The following is a 16,798-nucleotide window of genomic DNA, read 5'->3' on the forward strand; positions in this document are numbered from 1 at the left end:
CGTGCGATCTCCATAAGAAAACACTGCCAACAGAATTGGATGCTCTGGAGCAGCTGTACATGAACCTATGGTCCTCAAAGCATTGAAGGGGTATACAGCCCCCAGCACTGGGTTGTAGAGCAGTAGAACTACGGTCTCTGGAGTGATGTGGCTCCATCAGATAGCTTTGGAAAGAGTTGGAGTGGAGTTTGTGACCCAAAAGTAATCATCCAATATCAGTACCTGACCTCTTCATATTCTTATTCTCATTAGAGGTCTGGACCTGATCTCCTAAAGCTGCTTTGAGAAAACATCTGTTGTAAAAAGCAGCACGCAAACAAAACTGAACTGAACTGAGAAGGACGTGTTTTACTTCGAGAAAATGTTTGATTTGATCAAATGTTTTCACACGTACAGAATTACACGTACACAGCGAATACATCTGACTCAGTGCTAGGCACTGAGTAAGGTTCAAGCCATTGGCTCTGTCTCTCTGTCTTTCTATCTGTAACCTCTTTAACCATCTCTGGCTCCATTCAGCGGTGATGTCAAAGTCTCTCAGTGCGTGTCAGTGGTCAGGCTCTATTCTTAGTGTGTGAGTGTGTGTGTCTCTGAGTTGTGCCTATGTGTGAACTGAACATTGCATCTCTGTCTCCTGCTGTCTTATCTCTGACGTCTGGCCTTGTCTCAGGTAGCGTGTTTGATGTCAGTGCAGATTTTACGCCCCGGTCTGGCGCTGTTGCTATGACGATGGCTCCTGAGTCTAGTCACATTCTTATGCTGAATGGTGATGGTGAGTTACTGATCTTGGAGCTGCATTGGCCTACAGACACGATCCTGTCAACTGAGGTTACAGTGCTAGCAGCTGAGTCAGTGACACAGAGGTTCAAATGGGATCAGACGTCAGTGATGCCACTGAGTGTGTGTGTGTGTATGTGTGTGTGCACATGTAAGCGAGTAAGAGAGCGAGAAAAAAGAGGGTGGTTATGGATTTCCTGCAGAGACAAGTAGACCCAAACCCATACTTGAGTAAAAGTGTTGTTAGTTTAATGAAATAACAACTCCAATAGAAGTAAAAGTACCTTTCCAAAAAATAGCTGTAGTAGGAGTACAAAAGTTGTAGCACAAAAACTACTTAAGTTCTGTAAGTTATAGAACAGCAAATGAACGTCTCAAGAGAGGAGAACCCTTAGGATCCTCTAGGCCTTCAAATGCGTCCTAATGATTTCTGGTGATCCTCTTATTTCATTGTTAATTTTTGGTTGGTGTTAAAAAAAGTTTTAAAATCTTGAACCAACAAAAAGAAAATTATCCAATCGGTGTGAAAAATACAATGGGAAGTCAGTTAGATGCAAGTCTGAGTCAGGACCAAAAACTGGAGAGTCTCAAGAACAATTTCCAAGTCCACCTTACTCTAAGACCGAGACAAGACTGAGTATTACTAAACCAGCAAAGAACCTTTTAAAGGCTTATAGAGCCTTCATGTAATGTAAAGGTTCTTTACCAATTCAAGGGTTCTTCATGAAACTTTGCATCATGTGGAAATCATTTAAAAGATTCTTCACACTCACACATCTCATTTACAAAAGTAATTCTCTAAAGAACCATCCATTGAAAGGTTCTAAAGGGAACCAAAAGTGGTTTTAAGAGATGGGTTACGAGTTCTAATAATTTCAGAAGCTGGACAGAAATCTTTATGTGACGAACAATGTAAATAAAACCCTAAAACCAGCAAAAGTGGCCGTCTAACCAATAGCTTCCTGTAAGTTGTAGAAATCAAAAACAGCTGTTGTATGCCAGGGCTCTTCACTTAAGGAGTCACTTTAAAACTGCAAGCTGCAAGGTTAAATATATGTTGATATCTGTTACAAGCTTCAAATAAAACAGGTGAGATGTCTTTTACAAGCATTAAATGTTTATGTTTAAGCTAGAACAACCATAAAATGTCTGTGTGTGCCACTGCTTGATTAGCACTAACCTAACATTAGAAATCCCATAGAGGTATGTACAGAAATGAGCATTATCATAGCACCAAAGGTGATGGCGTAGCATTAATAGTCACAATTCATAACTGTTTCTTAGTACATTTAGCATCTATCAGCATAACTGAAGTTTGTTAGGCACTAGTGTCTTTTTAGGACCCCTTTGGTCTAAAACAAAATGCTAATGCTTAAAAATGAAAGATATGAGCAACAGCAAAGCAATCAAGATGTTGGAGCAAAAGAATGAAATATATATATATATATATATATATATATATATATATATATATATATATATATATATATATATACTGCGATGGACTGGCAACCTGTCCAGGGTGTATCCTGCCTTCCGCCCAATGACAGCTGGGATAGGCTCCAGCACCCCACCGCGACCCAGAAGGATAAGCGGTTTAGATGATGTATGTATGTATGTATATGTGTATATATATGTGTGTATATATATATATATATATATATATATATATATATATATATATATCTGACAAATATACTTGACAAGAAAAAGTACATGTTTGTTTGCTGAAGTATATATAACTAAGTAAACTAGTTACTACCAACCTGTGTGTCCTTGTCTTGGTTCATTCAGATTTCTTTTATGTACAATCTATACACAAACTACTCTCCCTTCCTTTGCTGCTCTCTGATCTCATTTATTACCACCACTCCCTTATTGTACCCTGAAAGTTCATACACACAATTACATAGTAATGTGTTTGTCCCTTTATGCTGGTGAATGTCAGCCTACATTCATTCTCTGCTGCAGACAGCCTTGAGACACACCAAACAGCACTCCTGTCTAGACATATCTAGCAAACAACTCTGATAAACCGGTGAAAACATACTGAATGTCCTCTATGCTACAATCCAGTGTGAGACAGATGCTAGTAAAGCAATGCAATGTTCCAGCCAAGTGCAAACAGCTCCCCATGTTCCGCACACCACTCTTGAGGTGTGAACCATCTACCATGACAACGTGTCATCAACCCTCCTAGCCAATCTCTTCTAAACAGACAGACACGTTCCCTACATCATTCCAGTTATTTTTAGCCTCGTTAATGAGCTGCCACTCGTCACTGAGGGGTCTGACCACTCTCAGAGGGTATTGGGATAATGAGGAGCTGACAGGATGTTGTTAGGGTGTAAGCTGAGTGGACTTGTGTGGTTAGTAGACACTCAAGGTTCACATATTTGATCGAGTTGATGATGTCTTTTAGCACATTTTGGGGTCTTGGTGCTTTTTTTTTCACTAATTGGGAACTTAAAAGTTCATACAGCTACAAAAAACTTCAGAAAATGTGCCTAAAGAATAATTTTTTTTTGTTGTTGTTGTTGCAGATTCTGGCCGGGGAGTTGATGGCTTTTTTCATGAAGTCAGAAGGTGCACAAGAGAAGACCATCGTAACAGCAGACTGCTGCTACTTCAACCCCTTGCTGAGACGCATCATACGCTTTCTAGGTAAGAGAGCATCATAAAAGCAGGAATTATGGTGTCATAGATCAGGAACAAGAAGCATTTTTCAGGTCAATGTGTGTCTCAGCTCTCCTACCAACCACAGCTGATTCAGTTAATTTCTTGGGGAACATAATTAGTATTGTCCATAATATTTGATTGTCTCAATTTTCACACAGGTTCTTAAAAGTGAAAAAATCAGCTAGACCTATTTTAGAATTCTTCAGTTTGTCTTATATCTTTGAGGAAACAACAGTGTTCACTCACCACACCCAAAATAGTTTTTTGGAAAGATGGCATAGAAGAACCACTTTTACATCCATAAAGAGTCCAACTTTTTAAAGAGTGTCAACTTTTTAATCAATATAATGATTTTTTTCTATAACTCTGTTATCAGATAAACTAGAACACTGTTGGCTCTCTTTGTGACTCTGTGTTGAGCTGCTAGTGAGCAATGAGAGGTGAAAGAAGATGAGGAGTGACAACCCCTCCACAATACCTCTCCACAAAGACTGCCATGCTGAGATTAAGTGGACAGCACACCTGCAACTTTGAAAAAAATCATGCCACAATAAAAAATGCCATTTAAAGATATTTTTAGAAAAGTTGACTTTCCTGCTGACCTGTAAAGACAAAAATCCAACTTACCTCCAGATTTATAATTTGTATACATTTCTGTTAAAATATAGTCCATCAATTTTATTTAAAAAAAAAAGGTCTAGTGCAAGAACAGGGGGACCTCAAAAACAGGCAGACATTGTATTTTATGGCTACTCTGAAATGGGGTTAAAAGGCACCTTTTAATGTTAGACAATCTTTTGTGGAGAGAAATCCATTGCTGACGCTTAAATAGCCACCAAACTTTTGTAGAGGTTGCCTTAAAAACCAGCCATATAAATAAGACATATCATCTTACAGGATTTGGTGTTTTGCCAGTTTATTTACATTTACATTTATTTGATTGCTCAGTGCGCAAAGAACCATCCAGGAGCTAAAATGGTCCTTTTTATGTTTAAAACTCCACCAACAAGTCGTTTTTAGATCACAAGAGAAAACACAGTGCTCCATTTTAATTGTTTTTTGAATTAGCCACTTTAGCCACAGGATTCTGAGCTGCAGGGTTCACTGATCAAACCCTGGGTGCATTGAGGGCCGCACATCCATGCCCTTCACCTGACAGCTGTTTTTATGGTCTTGAGCATTGCATTTAATGCCATGTTGCTCTAGGTGTGCTGCAGATTGGAACCCAAGTCACTGTACTCAAATACCTTACTTTAGCATGGCAGTGTTGACAGAGATCAACCCTGAGCAACGATCTTACGCTAAATAAATAAGGAATAAATTATCATTGAAGCCAGATGGCCCATTCAACAATGAAGAAATGATCGTTTCTAACACCTGTTTTTTGTCATCTTCAGCAATGCACTGATATATTCAGTAGCATTAAGGTGGAACATAAAGGGGTCACTGACTAGTGACTGATGAGGTCTATTCACTTAAGACAGAAAACCCCAAATAGTCCAGGACCAGGACGGGGAACCAATGCCATATTCCCATTTTCTCCCTTCATGCAGAATCCCTGTAACCTTTTGTCCCCTCTCTTAGGCGTCTACACCTTTGGTCTCTTCACCACCACTATCTTCGCCAATGCTGGGCAGGTGGTCACAGGAAACCAGACACCTCATTTCCTGTCAGCTTGCCGGCCAAACTACACAGCACTAGGCTGCCAGTCGAATCTCCAGTACATCACCGAGCGTCGAGCCTGCACGGGGAACCCACTCATAGTGGCATCCGCCCGCAAATCCTTCCCTTCCAAGGATGCAGCACTGAGTGTCTACTCTGCAGTGTATACCGTGGTAAGTCTTGTGTTTAATCTGCTGAAAACTCAATTTACCAAATTTGAGATTTAAGACCTGAAACAAAAATCTCAGTCCAGTTACTGCTGCCTTGCTAATATCGACTGGTTTTACTGTTAGAAGGTAAAGCAGATATTTTAATACGTAGGTTCTAAATTGTACAAGTGCTCGCCCAGGGTTTTAGAACTCCAGTCTTAGGAACTGACTGCAATGCAAAGTTTGAAGTATTTCATGCCCCAACACATTTGATCCACCTCTTCAAGATATTTTCCATCTCAAACTCGATCAGGAGCAGCAGATACTTGACAACTGTACAGGGCAGTGCATACAGGACTTGGGAACCACTGCTCTAGCTTGAAGACGAAGAGGAAAAAAAGTGTTTCAGTCCTGAGGCATATCTGGAACAATGTGTGTCTGTGGTCTCAGATGTACGTGACGCTGGTGTTCAGGACAAAGGGCACTCGTCTGACGAAGCCGACTGTTAGCCTGACCCTGCTGTGCCTTGCCATGCTGGTGGGGGTTGTAAGGGTGGCTGAGTACCGCAACCACTGGTCAGATGTCCTCGCTGGCTACTTCACCGGAGGAGCCATTGCTGTGTTTCTGGTGAGACCAAGTGAAGGTGTTCTGGGGTATCAGGGTGGGGAAATGAAACTCAGAGATCAGTGCCTGCTGTGGCCCTAATGTGTGAAAGATTTCCTCTCCACTCTTCCCCACAGGACAGTCTCTACTTGTAGTGAAGGATATTCCAATTTTCAAAAGGGTCAGGGGAAGTTTCTGCCAACCCCTCAGAAATCTTGTTTTGACTCAATGGAGGGGCCATATTAAACTTTAGACTTCAGGCCCTGTCCCAGCATGCATTGCATGAAGAGGCGAAGAACTAACTCCAGTGCTAAGTGCACAACACTTATGCTTTTTAGCTAAGCTAATGTTACGTATTGTGTGATCATTTTAATATTCACTGTGCTTGGCAATTGCAAATGATTTCAGCCTCTTGTAAATAAAGTTACTGTTAGCTAACTTTACCTTGATAGCAGAGGGAGCTAAATGTAGCTTTAACTACTTAACTTTACTTAAGGTAGTTGCCTACCATGTAAGTAGCTAGGATGACAATCTGTCCTACCTCCATTTTTGCATGTTTTTTTGGGGGTTAGTCCATTATGTTTTAAAACCTAATACATCCCACACTCATTTTGGCAAATGAGCAGTTATTTTACATATGTATGATGTAGATAAAATGCTCAGTGAGAAAAAGAACTTGGGGCTAGTAGAGGGAGAGCAAAGGTTACATTGATTCTCTCTGGGTGGTTACATTAAAATATGCTGTCTTTGTTTTTCTTGCATGTTTGCTACTACCCCTCTGTCTTTCTTTCTCTCCATGTCTCTCATCACTCCTCTCTCACCCTCCCCTCTGCCCAGGTGACCTGTGTGATCAACAACTTCCAGCAGACGAAGCCCCCGCCACTGCCTGTGCGACCACAGCGTCCTGAGTCGGTGCTGGGTATGCCCATGGTGGCGCTGCCCTGTGTGGAGAGTCCACTTGAAAAGTTAAGTGGCACTCAGGTAAGGGGTGGGGGCGGGTGAGAGGCAGGACTGCACACACAGGGTGGCCAAACACGACCCCCTGTCCCCCTCTGTTCTTGAGCCAGTGGACCCCAAAAATGACCCCCTAAACCCCTCCTGCACACCCATGCCCCTGCCTGACCACCTCAACATCAGCCCTGCCACCCCACTGCCCTATTGTACAGCTTTGGACCTTACCTTGTCTTTCTCACATGGAGGGAGCCTATGGTATTGTATTCCTCAACTGACGTTGCCTTTCAGTGACTGCTGTGCTGATTCCTGTCAGTAGCAGAGCAGAGCAGGGTCTGTCAGAAGCAGCCGATGCAAAGGTTGGGCACTGTTGAGCCCTGAATGTGACTACCAATGCATATACCCTACAAACTGCCCTCTGGGCTACTAGTGTCAGTACTGTGATGCATATGTCATCGAAGCAAAAGCCCCAATACTGTAGAGGCCTGAAAAATGAATACTAATCATGGAGAACTTTGAGGATGGAGACTTGATTCGTTTCTGCCGTCAGCTATTGTAAATCAGCACTTTTTTGCTGACTGGCTTTCTGGTGTGAACAGCATGAGTCAGCATTTTCCTGCTGATCTTGATGCAGTACCCCCGAGAATCTGGAGTAGTGAGTGTCTGGAGGAGGCCTGCTTTAATTAAAATGACATGAGAAGATTAGTGTCATCCACAGATCCGTCACCACCATCTTTCTTTCTGTACTTTCTTTGTCTTAAGCTCCCTATCAGTCTGGACATATAGCCATCTCTGCCCATCTGTCCCATACCTTTGCCTTTGATTTGACCATCCTGTCAAATTACACTCTTTTCTCACAGAGTTCATTTCTGTCTGCTGGTCTCCTCTATTGTTCGTCATGATCTCCCTCTTTCTTTCTGTCTCTCACCCTTTCTCTCCCTCGTTCTTTCTCACACTCTCTCTCTCCACCCTTACAGACTCCAAGGGGATCTCCATTCACTGAGATCACATGACCATCAGCCCTATCGGTTCCCCGCCACCCCCGATGTCCTCATACCGTCTCGCTCCATTTCCAGCGAAGTCTAGACCAACCGTCTGAGCCGCACGCTCACCAGTGCGCCGCCCACACCACCGGACGCTATGCCACCCTCCACCGCTCCTACTCGACACAGGTCTAGACACGTTCCTCCTCGCTCCACTCCATGAACCCTTCTTTTCCATGCTGCCCTCGGGGCTCCCGTGCACTGCTCCAACAAACAAGAAGTGACAATCCATGGAAAGCTCGGTCAAAGAGCCTTACTCGAGCTTCGTCCGGCAGACAGAAATGTTCCGGCATGTGCCAACAAGTGCTTGGCGTGACATCTGAGTTCATTATAGTTTGTCTGAGCAGTGCGTAGAAGCCTGTAGACCACCTTTAAGACCTTTGGCCCAGTCTAAACCAACCTGACCTATTCCCAGGGGAACCGATGGAGTCCATATGCTGGACTCCTGAGAAAAAAAAACAAACAAACAAACCAAAAAGACTAATAGCACAGTGTCTAGTACGCCTCTTTGGTTTCATTTTTTGTGTGTTTTTCAAGAGGCATGTTTATTTTTTTTAAGCATAGCATTCATTGTACATAATGTATTTATTATTTGAACGACCATGCCAGCATATTTTCCCAATTCCTGAATTGGGAAACAGATTCCCCGTTTCTCAGTCCTTAGTGTAAATACCTGGAAAAACTGAACTCTCGTCAGATGAACACTGCATTAACTTTTTGTTTACCTGTATGTTTGAGAATTTCTTGAAAGAAAAATATCTGTATGTTTTTTTTTGAGTGCTTGCTGCTAGCTTCCGGATCAGTGCCCAGTCCTTTCCCTCATCAGTGACAGGCAGCTCAAGGGTGCGTATGGCACGCATACATGTGCATAAAGAACCTCAGCATATGGAGCCACCATGGGCCCAGTTCTTCTCCAAGGGATTTCTTCTGCAGCCCCCAGAGCTTGGCAGATTTAGCTTGTTAGCAGCAATGACAGCATTCTGACGCAAAATGGCTTTTTCTCTCAACCTTGTTCCTTGTAAAAAAAAAAGAAAAGCTTCCCTAAGACACAACAATGCGCTGTCAGACACAACACCCACTGCCAGTTTACAGAGATCAGACTAAACAACCCTTTGTTCTTCAGGAGAACACAACAAACCTGAGAGCAACAAGGTATAGGTCCCTTCTAACCTCTTGTTTCTGTCATTTACTGTGGTTAAAAAGTCTGTGAGCTGTCAGTCAGACATTATAAAAGAAATATTTTGTGTAGGGTGAAGGTTTTGTCTCATTTTTAATTCTATTATCACTTTTGCTGATATTTTTAAAAACACTGTTAAAGAATTTATCAACATTCAGCATTTTCAGTGATTATTCTGGGTTGCCCAAGCAGGATCATTAAGTATTGAAGAAAGTGTTGGAACTGACAATTTCCCAGCATCCAGCTTATTCTAGGGTTTGTTTCTTTGATTGATTTGCTTCAAAAAGAGATTACATTTTTTGTTTGTGTGTAAGTGTTCTCTGAACAGCACTAGTCTTCACCTAGTGTGACAGTTTTGCTGCTTTTGATTTGCACAATGCTTCATCCACATGCATTACCTTTTTAACACCTTATTGTGATCCTCTTCCACCCTTTGTTCATTTTCTCTGCTGTGCTGTGTAAGGTTATCCCGTCTGCTGGACCAGCATCATTGTACACTCTTTCTCATGCTCACACTAGCGCAAACGGACCGCAGACATGTCTTAAGACCCGTATTCTGTAATACTTTACCCTCTTTCTCCACTTTCTTACATGAACCATGTTTGTACAGTTTTGTAAATATATCTTTTTTGTAAAAAAAAAAATAATAAGACGAAGAAGACAAAAGAAAAAAATGTGTTTTACACTGGAACCTGTGAGCACCCAAAGTCATTACCATAGTGATCCACTACTTATTCTTACATTGGAACTAATGATCACATTTGAGCTTTAGGAGTCAAAAATGGAAAGTTGGCCATTTTTGTGCTTTTGGGCTAAGAAGCCATTTCCAATGTCTTATTGTATGCACATGGTTGCATCTGACACATCTGACTTACTGTGCTGTTTTCAAACTCAGAATCAGATGACCTATATCGTTATGTCAGCTGACTTGCTGTTTATAGGTTTATGATTAAGGTGGACAATCCTGAAGACCTAACATTCGATTTATCTATGAATATTTATAGTCAGTTAAGACATTAAATTGTCTTTGGAAAAAGCTACTGGTTCGGTCTTGACCTTAAAAATTGTCTGTGACCTTAAGATGTCATAGGTGTGAGCAGTTCAGCTAATGTTGCTAACAGTACATGTAGTCAACAACCACCAGGTAGGATTATGCAAATGACATTGTGCTCCCAGTCAGTGTTAACCGCATTAGCACATTTGGTCAAACTATTCCTTTTAATGCCAAGGAATGTTCCCACCACTCATTAAAACTGATGAAGCATTTGGTGGCGAAACTGCTTAAAGATTCCTCCCCAAGTACAGTCGCCTTGACTGCTAGTAGATTTTTCACCAATCCTGATTTACCTGGATAGTCCAGATTTTTGGTTGCCTGTCAGGGACGAATGAATTCCATTCCTGTACACAAAATGTCCTGGAATCCAAGTATTATCATATGTTAGTATTTCTTGAATGATGAAGTTTAAACTGCTTTTTATCCGGTCAAGCCATTTGTATACAAAGAATGGGTGTGATTAGTTCAGATTTCCCTCTACGTGGGGGTGCTTGTTTCAGAAACATGTTTATGAACTAGGCAGCATTTCAATATGATAACTCCGAAGATTAGTTCATGTAGCTGAACTGACATCATAGACTGCATCATGATCACAGCTACCCATCCACTAAATTTAGTAAAAAAACAAACCACCAATCGAGTGTCCAGGAAATTTACAGGGTTGAGGTGGCAACCCTAACTATTAGATCATGTGATATGGAAATATTACAAAAATAGCACTATGACCTGAACATTAAGCCTGATACTCCAGACCTCCAGTCCATAGACAGGTCCAGTGATGGTGAGAGAATGGGAAATATTTGCGGATTGTGGTTCACAATTTGTATACCAGCAATGATGCAGTCATTCCCTTTGGAGATATTTAGTAGAAGAACTTTAATTTGTAAGGACACGATAGCTCAGTTTTGTACTGGTCGCCAGGATTTTCTTCTAATGGGAAGATCTGTTCAAATATTGGAGGTCAGATGTGGTGGCAGGGGTCAACTGAGTTGTTTTGAAGGTGTCACTTTTTCTTCCATGTTGTTACAATGTATGCGACGTTTTGTAAAGATCTGTCTGATGAGAACAATAAATGGATATTGCAATACATTGGCCATATCCTGCACTTTGTCTTCTGTTTTTCTACACCACAGCACCATCTCACACAAAGGAATTCAGTAATATGTACTTAGAATATTAAAAAGGCTATGGTAATTCTAATTTTGTTTGCTATGTTCAGTGCATTTCTGCATTTGAGAGCACCTCAGTAAACAGCTTGTAAAGATGGATGGAATTTTTGTGTTTCTTATTAATAGGACAATCCTCTCTATGGAGATACAGCTCCCCCATGTGGTGATATAACGACTGATATGAGTTTATCAGACATGAACATAAATGGTTTTCATCTTTTTGTGTTACCATGTGTAGTGCACAGGCTGTAAAACAATGAGTCTACAATACTAACTGATGCTATTTTATGTGGTTCAACAGGATGCTGAATCTAACTAAACTGATTTTTCATTTTAAACATATCATAGCTCAGACAAATTTATGCTTTTTGTTTCTCCTGCAAGCCAAAAGATTTCTCTTTCTGGGAGCAAAGTTTACATGATATAATGCAATATTCAGGACAATAGATGTCAACTGTTCATTTATGTTGTTCTGTAGATGAAAGCAATGAAACAACTATGAAATAAGAAAGTGAAATAGGAAAGTGGCACAATGAATGGCATGATCACATTTGAACCAGGGGAATTATTTATTCAATGGACACCAATAGCCTATAAAAATCTATCCATTTATCATCTTGCAGTAACTATCACCAGTAAAAGGTAACATCTTGTAAGTGTAGCATTAATTTTTGCTCACAGCACTTACTACAGAACATATTGATTTTTGGAAAACTGAAACAGCCACTAGAGGGAGCTAGTCTTTTAGTTCACGGTTGGGTTTGGCCGCAAACAGTAGGCTTTGGCCTGTAAATAGTTAAACTACCCACTGTAAGAATGAAGCTTCAGAATTGAAAGGGTAAAAAGACCAATGACTGTCACTCAGCTTACTCGCACACTTTTTTCCGGTTATTTGTAAAAGTATGGTATAAATGTATTCAGAAGTAAATCAGGCCAAGTTTTACTTCTTAGTCTTGGCTTTAGTCCATAATATTGACTAAAGCACAGCAAATGGAATACATTTTGTTTTCTTAAGTGTAGCCTAAGTGCCAGATAAAGCAGCAGTTTGGCAAAAAAAAAAAAAAATCAGATTTATTCACTTTGCCTCTTATTTTCAAATGTAATCAGTCATCCAAGATGTGTTTGGTGTCCAAAGTTTTCTTTTTTAGTTTTGCGCTGGATTTTGGAAGCTAATGCAGCTAATGCTTTTACTCCGCCAATTAGTACCATACATCCTGCCTAAATCATCATGTGTTTGCCACAAACTATGTTAAGCTGTTAAGTAATCTTAAACAGACTTGCATATGTGGATTTTGCTATAAAAACAATCAAAATTACATCACATAGCTAAAAAGGACAGCAGTTTGAGGTGTGTGGTGATCAGGGGCTTCACGACAGATATATGGATATGGATTTACAGCAGTTTTTACTAGGGGGAGTCTGGGGCAAGAAAAATTTAAAAATGGCCCAAAATGTTTGTTTTTCTGGAACGTTTAGAGGTAAATGCATGTACACATGAAGTTAGATAGTTAACTAGAAGGTAACAACTCAGTAGCTAGCTATATTGACTGTCATTTTCCTTCCACTATCTCTTATATTTTGAATTTCAGGATGTAATGGCATGGTTGAATGATGAAGAATGAATGTCAAAGCTGGTGACACTTTAAACTTATAATGTACATTTATTTAGGGGCCAAGGAAAATTTCGGTAGGCTAAGGCCTAAGGCTAGCAAATTACTTATGCAGTGCTAACAGGTGGGGTATAAGCTTCTATTACTTGTTAGTGACATTAGCCTCATAGCTTCAGTGCAAAACCAAACAAGCAAACTTCAGACATCAAACATGACTTGACAGATGGGCTATATTTGGAACTACACTGGGAATTTTTTTCATTTAACTCGTTTTAACAGCACTTTAAATCTCTACCCAAGCATAGTTAGTGAAGTTGCATGAGGCATTAAAGTGGCACCAATACAACTGCAGATGCTCAAAATAAATACATCAGCTCTCAATGTGTCCTCTGATCCTGCTGAAAGGGACACTAGCTGAGTACTCAGCCTGGTAAGTATCACGACCCTGGCTGAAGGAGGTGAGCTCATGGCTAATTAATCGACATCACTCAAGTTTTGGGGTGACGCGCAGGAGTGAACAGAGTGTGAGTCATCAACAATGCATCTGCTTTGATAAAGCACTTGTTTTCCTGCACGGAAAGCACTCCCGCTCCGCTCCAATCCAAATGCTGAGCCCTCCTGCTCTGCCCTTACTCAGTTCCATTTAGACTGATTTACACTGCAGGTGCATATACACACTTCAGTTCTATGCTGGGGATTGCAACTGTGTTCATCATCAGAAGTCACAGATCAAATGTGTTTATATGACTACTGGAGCGCTGGTGAGAAACAGTCATTTGATATGAATGGGATTTCATGACATTACTAAAAATGTAAAGTTCTGCACAGAAAATCTGCAAGTCATAGCAGTCGAGAAAGTTAATAACGGCTCTAGCTGAGCTGCAAAGTGACTTGCTGCGTGCCTTGATTGACCAAGACAGGTTTATCGTGACTGAGCCTGGGCAGACACAGAACATTTTGTATTGCTTGCACAAGGAACATGTCCAGGTAGTGAAACTAACCTGTAATGGCAAATATTTGCTTAAAACAGAGCAGTAATGTTTGGAAGTTTGGCTATTTTTTTAATTGCGGAAAGTGCAGAGTCATACCATGACTTTAAAGAGTGGTGATAGTTACCATCAAAGACATTTTGGAGAAAAATGCCAGGAAAACCGAATCAATGACATCATTGTTTCTGTATCAAATAGACACTGTTCCTAAGAGTCAATGTGATCTAATTATATGTATGGTCTATCCACTCTTATCCTCTTTATACAAGCACACAAATCCCTATGGTTTATTCACAAACAACAAAAGGTGATGACATGGCAAAAATTTAGTTAATGTTATTAAATTCTGATTGTAATTAGCTGTTTATAGTAATTTTCACACAACATAATGATAATGAGCTAAATTTAATTGCTTTTCAAATATGAAAAATACCGAATATTATTTTTTGTAAACTTATTGTAAAAATTTTCCATACAGCTTTCTCAAACATTATGTCATCACCTATGGCTCTGTTCATCATTGAAAGCTTTATTTTATGAAACCTTTAGGACTTTATCAACATATTAAAATCATTTTGTCCATTTCTCTGCAGCAAAACTGGTTTTATATTGTTCAAAACAGTGGATCAAGCTTTTTTTAATAGGGATTCCAAACTTTTGAACAGTAGAGTGTATGTCACAGTTGAACACACTGGTTTCAGAAATGTTGGAGAACATCAAGATCGTGAGAACGTCCAAGACCCAGAGATACGATAGATTCAGAAATATATCACATAACCAAATCTTAAATGTGGACTTTGAGACGAGCTCAATAGAAATAGTGAAAAGGAATATAGAACTAGGCTAGTAGTTGTAACACACAATAATTTTAATTTGATTCTAGCAACACGTTTGCAAACTCAGAGTTGGTAGAAGTGGAGTAAGACCCATTTAAGCTTGAAGCAGCCATAAAACCATATCATTTTGAACTGATATATTTCAGAGAACTTTATTGAAACATATTTTTGTAATGTTGTTGAGGAAGCAATCTTTCTAGTAGCTACTATTTATCATTCACTATTTACCGGGTGAATTTACTTACTACTGACAGCCTACCTCAGCTCGGGTTTATTCTATGTGGTGATGTTTCTATCCATACTGTTTGACCAGTAACAGTCTGTGGAAAGACTTTTTTCAGTCTATATTTATTACAATTTTTAAAAAGTTCAAACTTCTTGTTAAAATGCAACTTTTTACATTTTTCTTTCAGCAGTTTGTGATGAAGACTGGCTTTGCTTCTGGCACACCCTTCTAAACAATTCGGCATATTGATTGACGTTCATTCATTTCAGAGCGGCAAGGCTAAACTGATTCATGGTAGATGAGAAAGCTTTTTGGATAAAGTGGGCGTAAAGTATGCACAGCCACACCCCATCAAACCAAATCAGCACAAAGGAACTTGTTGAGATGTGAGAATAATACCCTACAGCACCTGGAACGAAACAGTTCACTCGTTCTAACACTGCTGCAAAATTGTGTGGTTTTTTATGTATGTATGTTTAGTGGACTTGACAATTGATCACAAGACTGCTACAGCATGACTGACCCCCTTTAACTTTGCTTAGAAGTGTATAGCCTTATATATCTTTGTTAGATCTCTCTCTCTCTCTCTCTCTCTCTCTCTCTCTTTCTTAGCCACAAGAAGCAGGTTCTCCATTATAAATCACAGGAGCTGAAACTCTTTCCCAAAAGGCGATTTGATATAAGTGATTGTAACAGTGGCTCTTAAAAATGGATGAAAAATGTAATCATGTTGCGGCGGAGCCTACTCTTCTCTCAAATATTAGTGGAAGGATAATGATTGTGTGTGCCTCAGCGGCACTGAGATATGTTTAGACATTTAAGCGCAGGGGCCCAAGATAATATGTCATTAACTATTAATACACAGAGAACCGCAAAAGCCTCCCCTCCTTTGAGCTGCTCAGCTATACACTCTCCAAATCTAACATTTTCCCTTTGACCATTCTCATTTTGTGTCCATCCCCAACTGTCTGTTTGGCTATCTATCTATCTATCTATCTATCTATCTATCTATCTATATATCTATCTATCTATCTATCTATCTATCTATCTATCTATCTATTAGTGATGTATGAAGGTAATAACTCAATTACATTGATTTTGAAACGCTACAATTAATTATAATAATATCCAATAAAGTATGCTCTCTCTATGTTATCATAGTCAAATCATTGTAGGGAGAAGGATTACCTATCTATCTATCTATCTATCTATCTATCTATCTATCTATCTATCTATCTATCTATCTATCTGTCTACTTTTTCTGTTGATTTTCTGTTGATCTCTCTCTCTCTCTCTCTCTCTCTCAATACTCAGGGCCCCCCTCTCACTCCAACATTATCTTTCCCGGAAATTGCATTTCCAGCGCAGCCAGGGCCCCATTATGAGAGCAGAGAGACATGCTGTAACCTTTTTAAAAAGCCATTAGAGCTGCACCTGCCCCTCCCCCATTACCAAACAGCCCCCCCACCTACCCCCAACCAGCCCTCCCTCTTTCTTTAAAGCCTCCGTAATGTTATTAGCCCTCCTCGACACTGACCATTACCCTGCTCTCCAGCAGGCCCCGGGCCTCCAACTGCTCTTCTGTTAAAGAGAGGAGAGGAGAGGAGAGGAGAGGAGAAAAGAAGAGAGGAGAGGAGCAGAGAGGAGAGGAAAGGGGAGGAAAGGAGAGGAGAAGCCAAAAGAAGAGAGGAGAGGAGAGGAGAGGAGTGGAGAAGGCAAGAGAGGAGAGGAGAGGAGAGGAGAGGAGAGGAGAGGAGAGGAGAGGAGAAGCCAAGAGAAGAGAGGAGAGGAGAAGATAAGAGAAGAGAGGAGAAGGCAAAAGAGGAGAGGAGAGGAGAGGAGAGGAGAGCAAAAGGCAGGAGAGGAGAGGAGA

At 40.4% G+C, this 16,798-nt stretch overlaps 1 protein-coding gene across 2 annotated transcripts in view; it reads left to right on the forward strand.

Moving 5' to 3' along the window:
* Window positions 1-9,176, forward strand: part of plppr2a (phospholipid phosphatase related 2a) — a 73,835-nt gene extending 64,659 nt beyond the window's left edge. Inside the window, exons 4-8 of one of the 2 annotated variants that reach the window (XM_036589325.1) lie at window positions 3,321-3,441; window positions 5,041-5,291; window positions 5,718-5,894; window positions 6,708-6,835; window positions 7,799-9,175. In XM_036589325.1, the coding sequence (XP_036445218.1) occupies window positions 3,321-3,441; window positions 5,041-5,291; window positions 5,718-5,894; window positions 6,708-6,835; window positions 7,799-7,907 (786 nt within the window). In that variant the 3' untranslated portion in view covers window positions 7,908-9,175. Of the gene's footprint in view, window positions 1-3,320; window positions 3,442-5,040; window positions 5,292-5,717; window positions 5,895-6,707; window positions 6,852-7,798 lie in introns of both variants that reach the window. The other variant, XM_036589326.1, reaches the window with a different exon arrangement.
* The last annotated feature ends 7,622 nt before the right edge of the window (window positions 9,177-16,798 follow it).

The sequence above is a fragment of the Colossoma macropomum genome, unplaced genomic scaffold (genome assembly GCF_904425465.1).
Source record: "Colossoma macropomum unplaced genomic scaffold, Colossoma_macropomum, whole genome shotgun sequence".
Classification (NCBI taxonomy): Eukaryota; Metazoa; Chordata; class Actinopteri; order Characiformes; family Serrasalmidae; genus Colossoma; species Colossoma macropomum.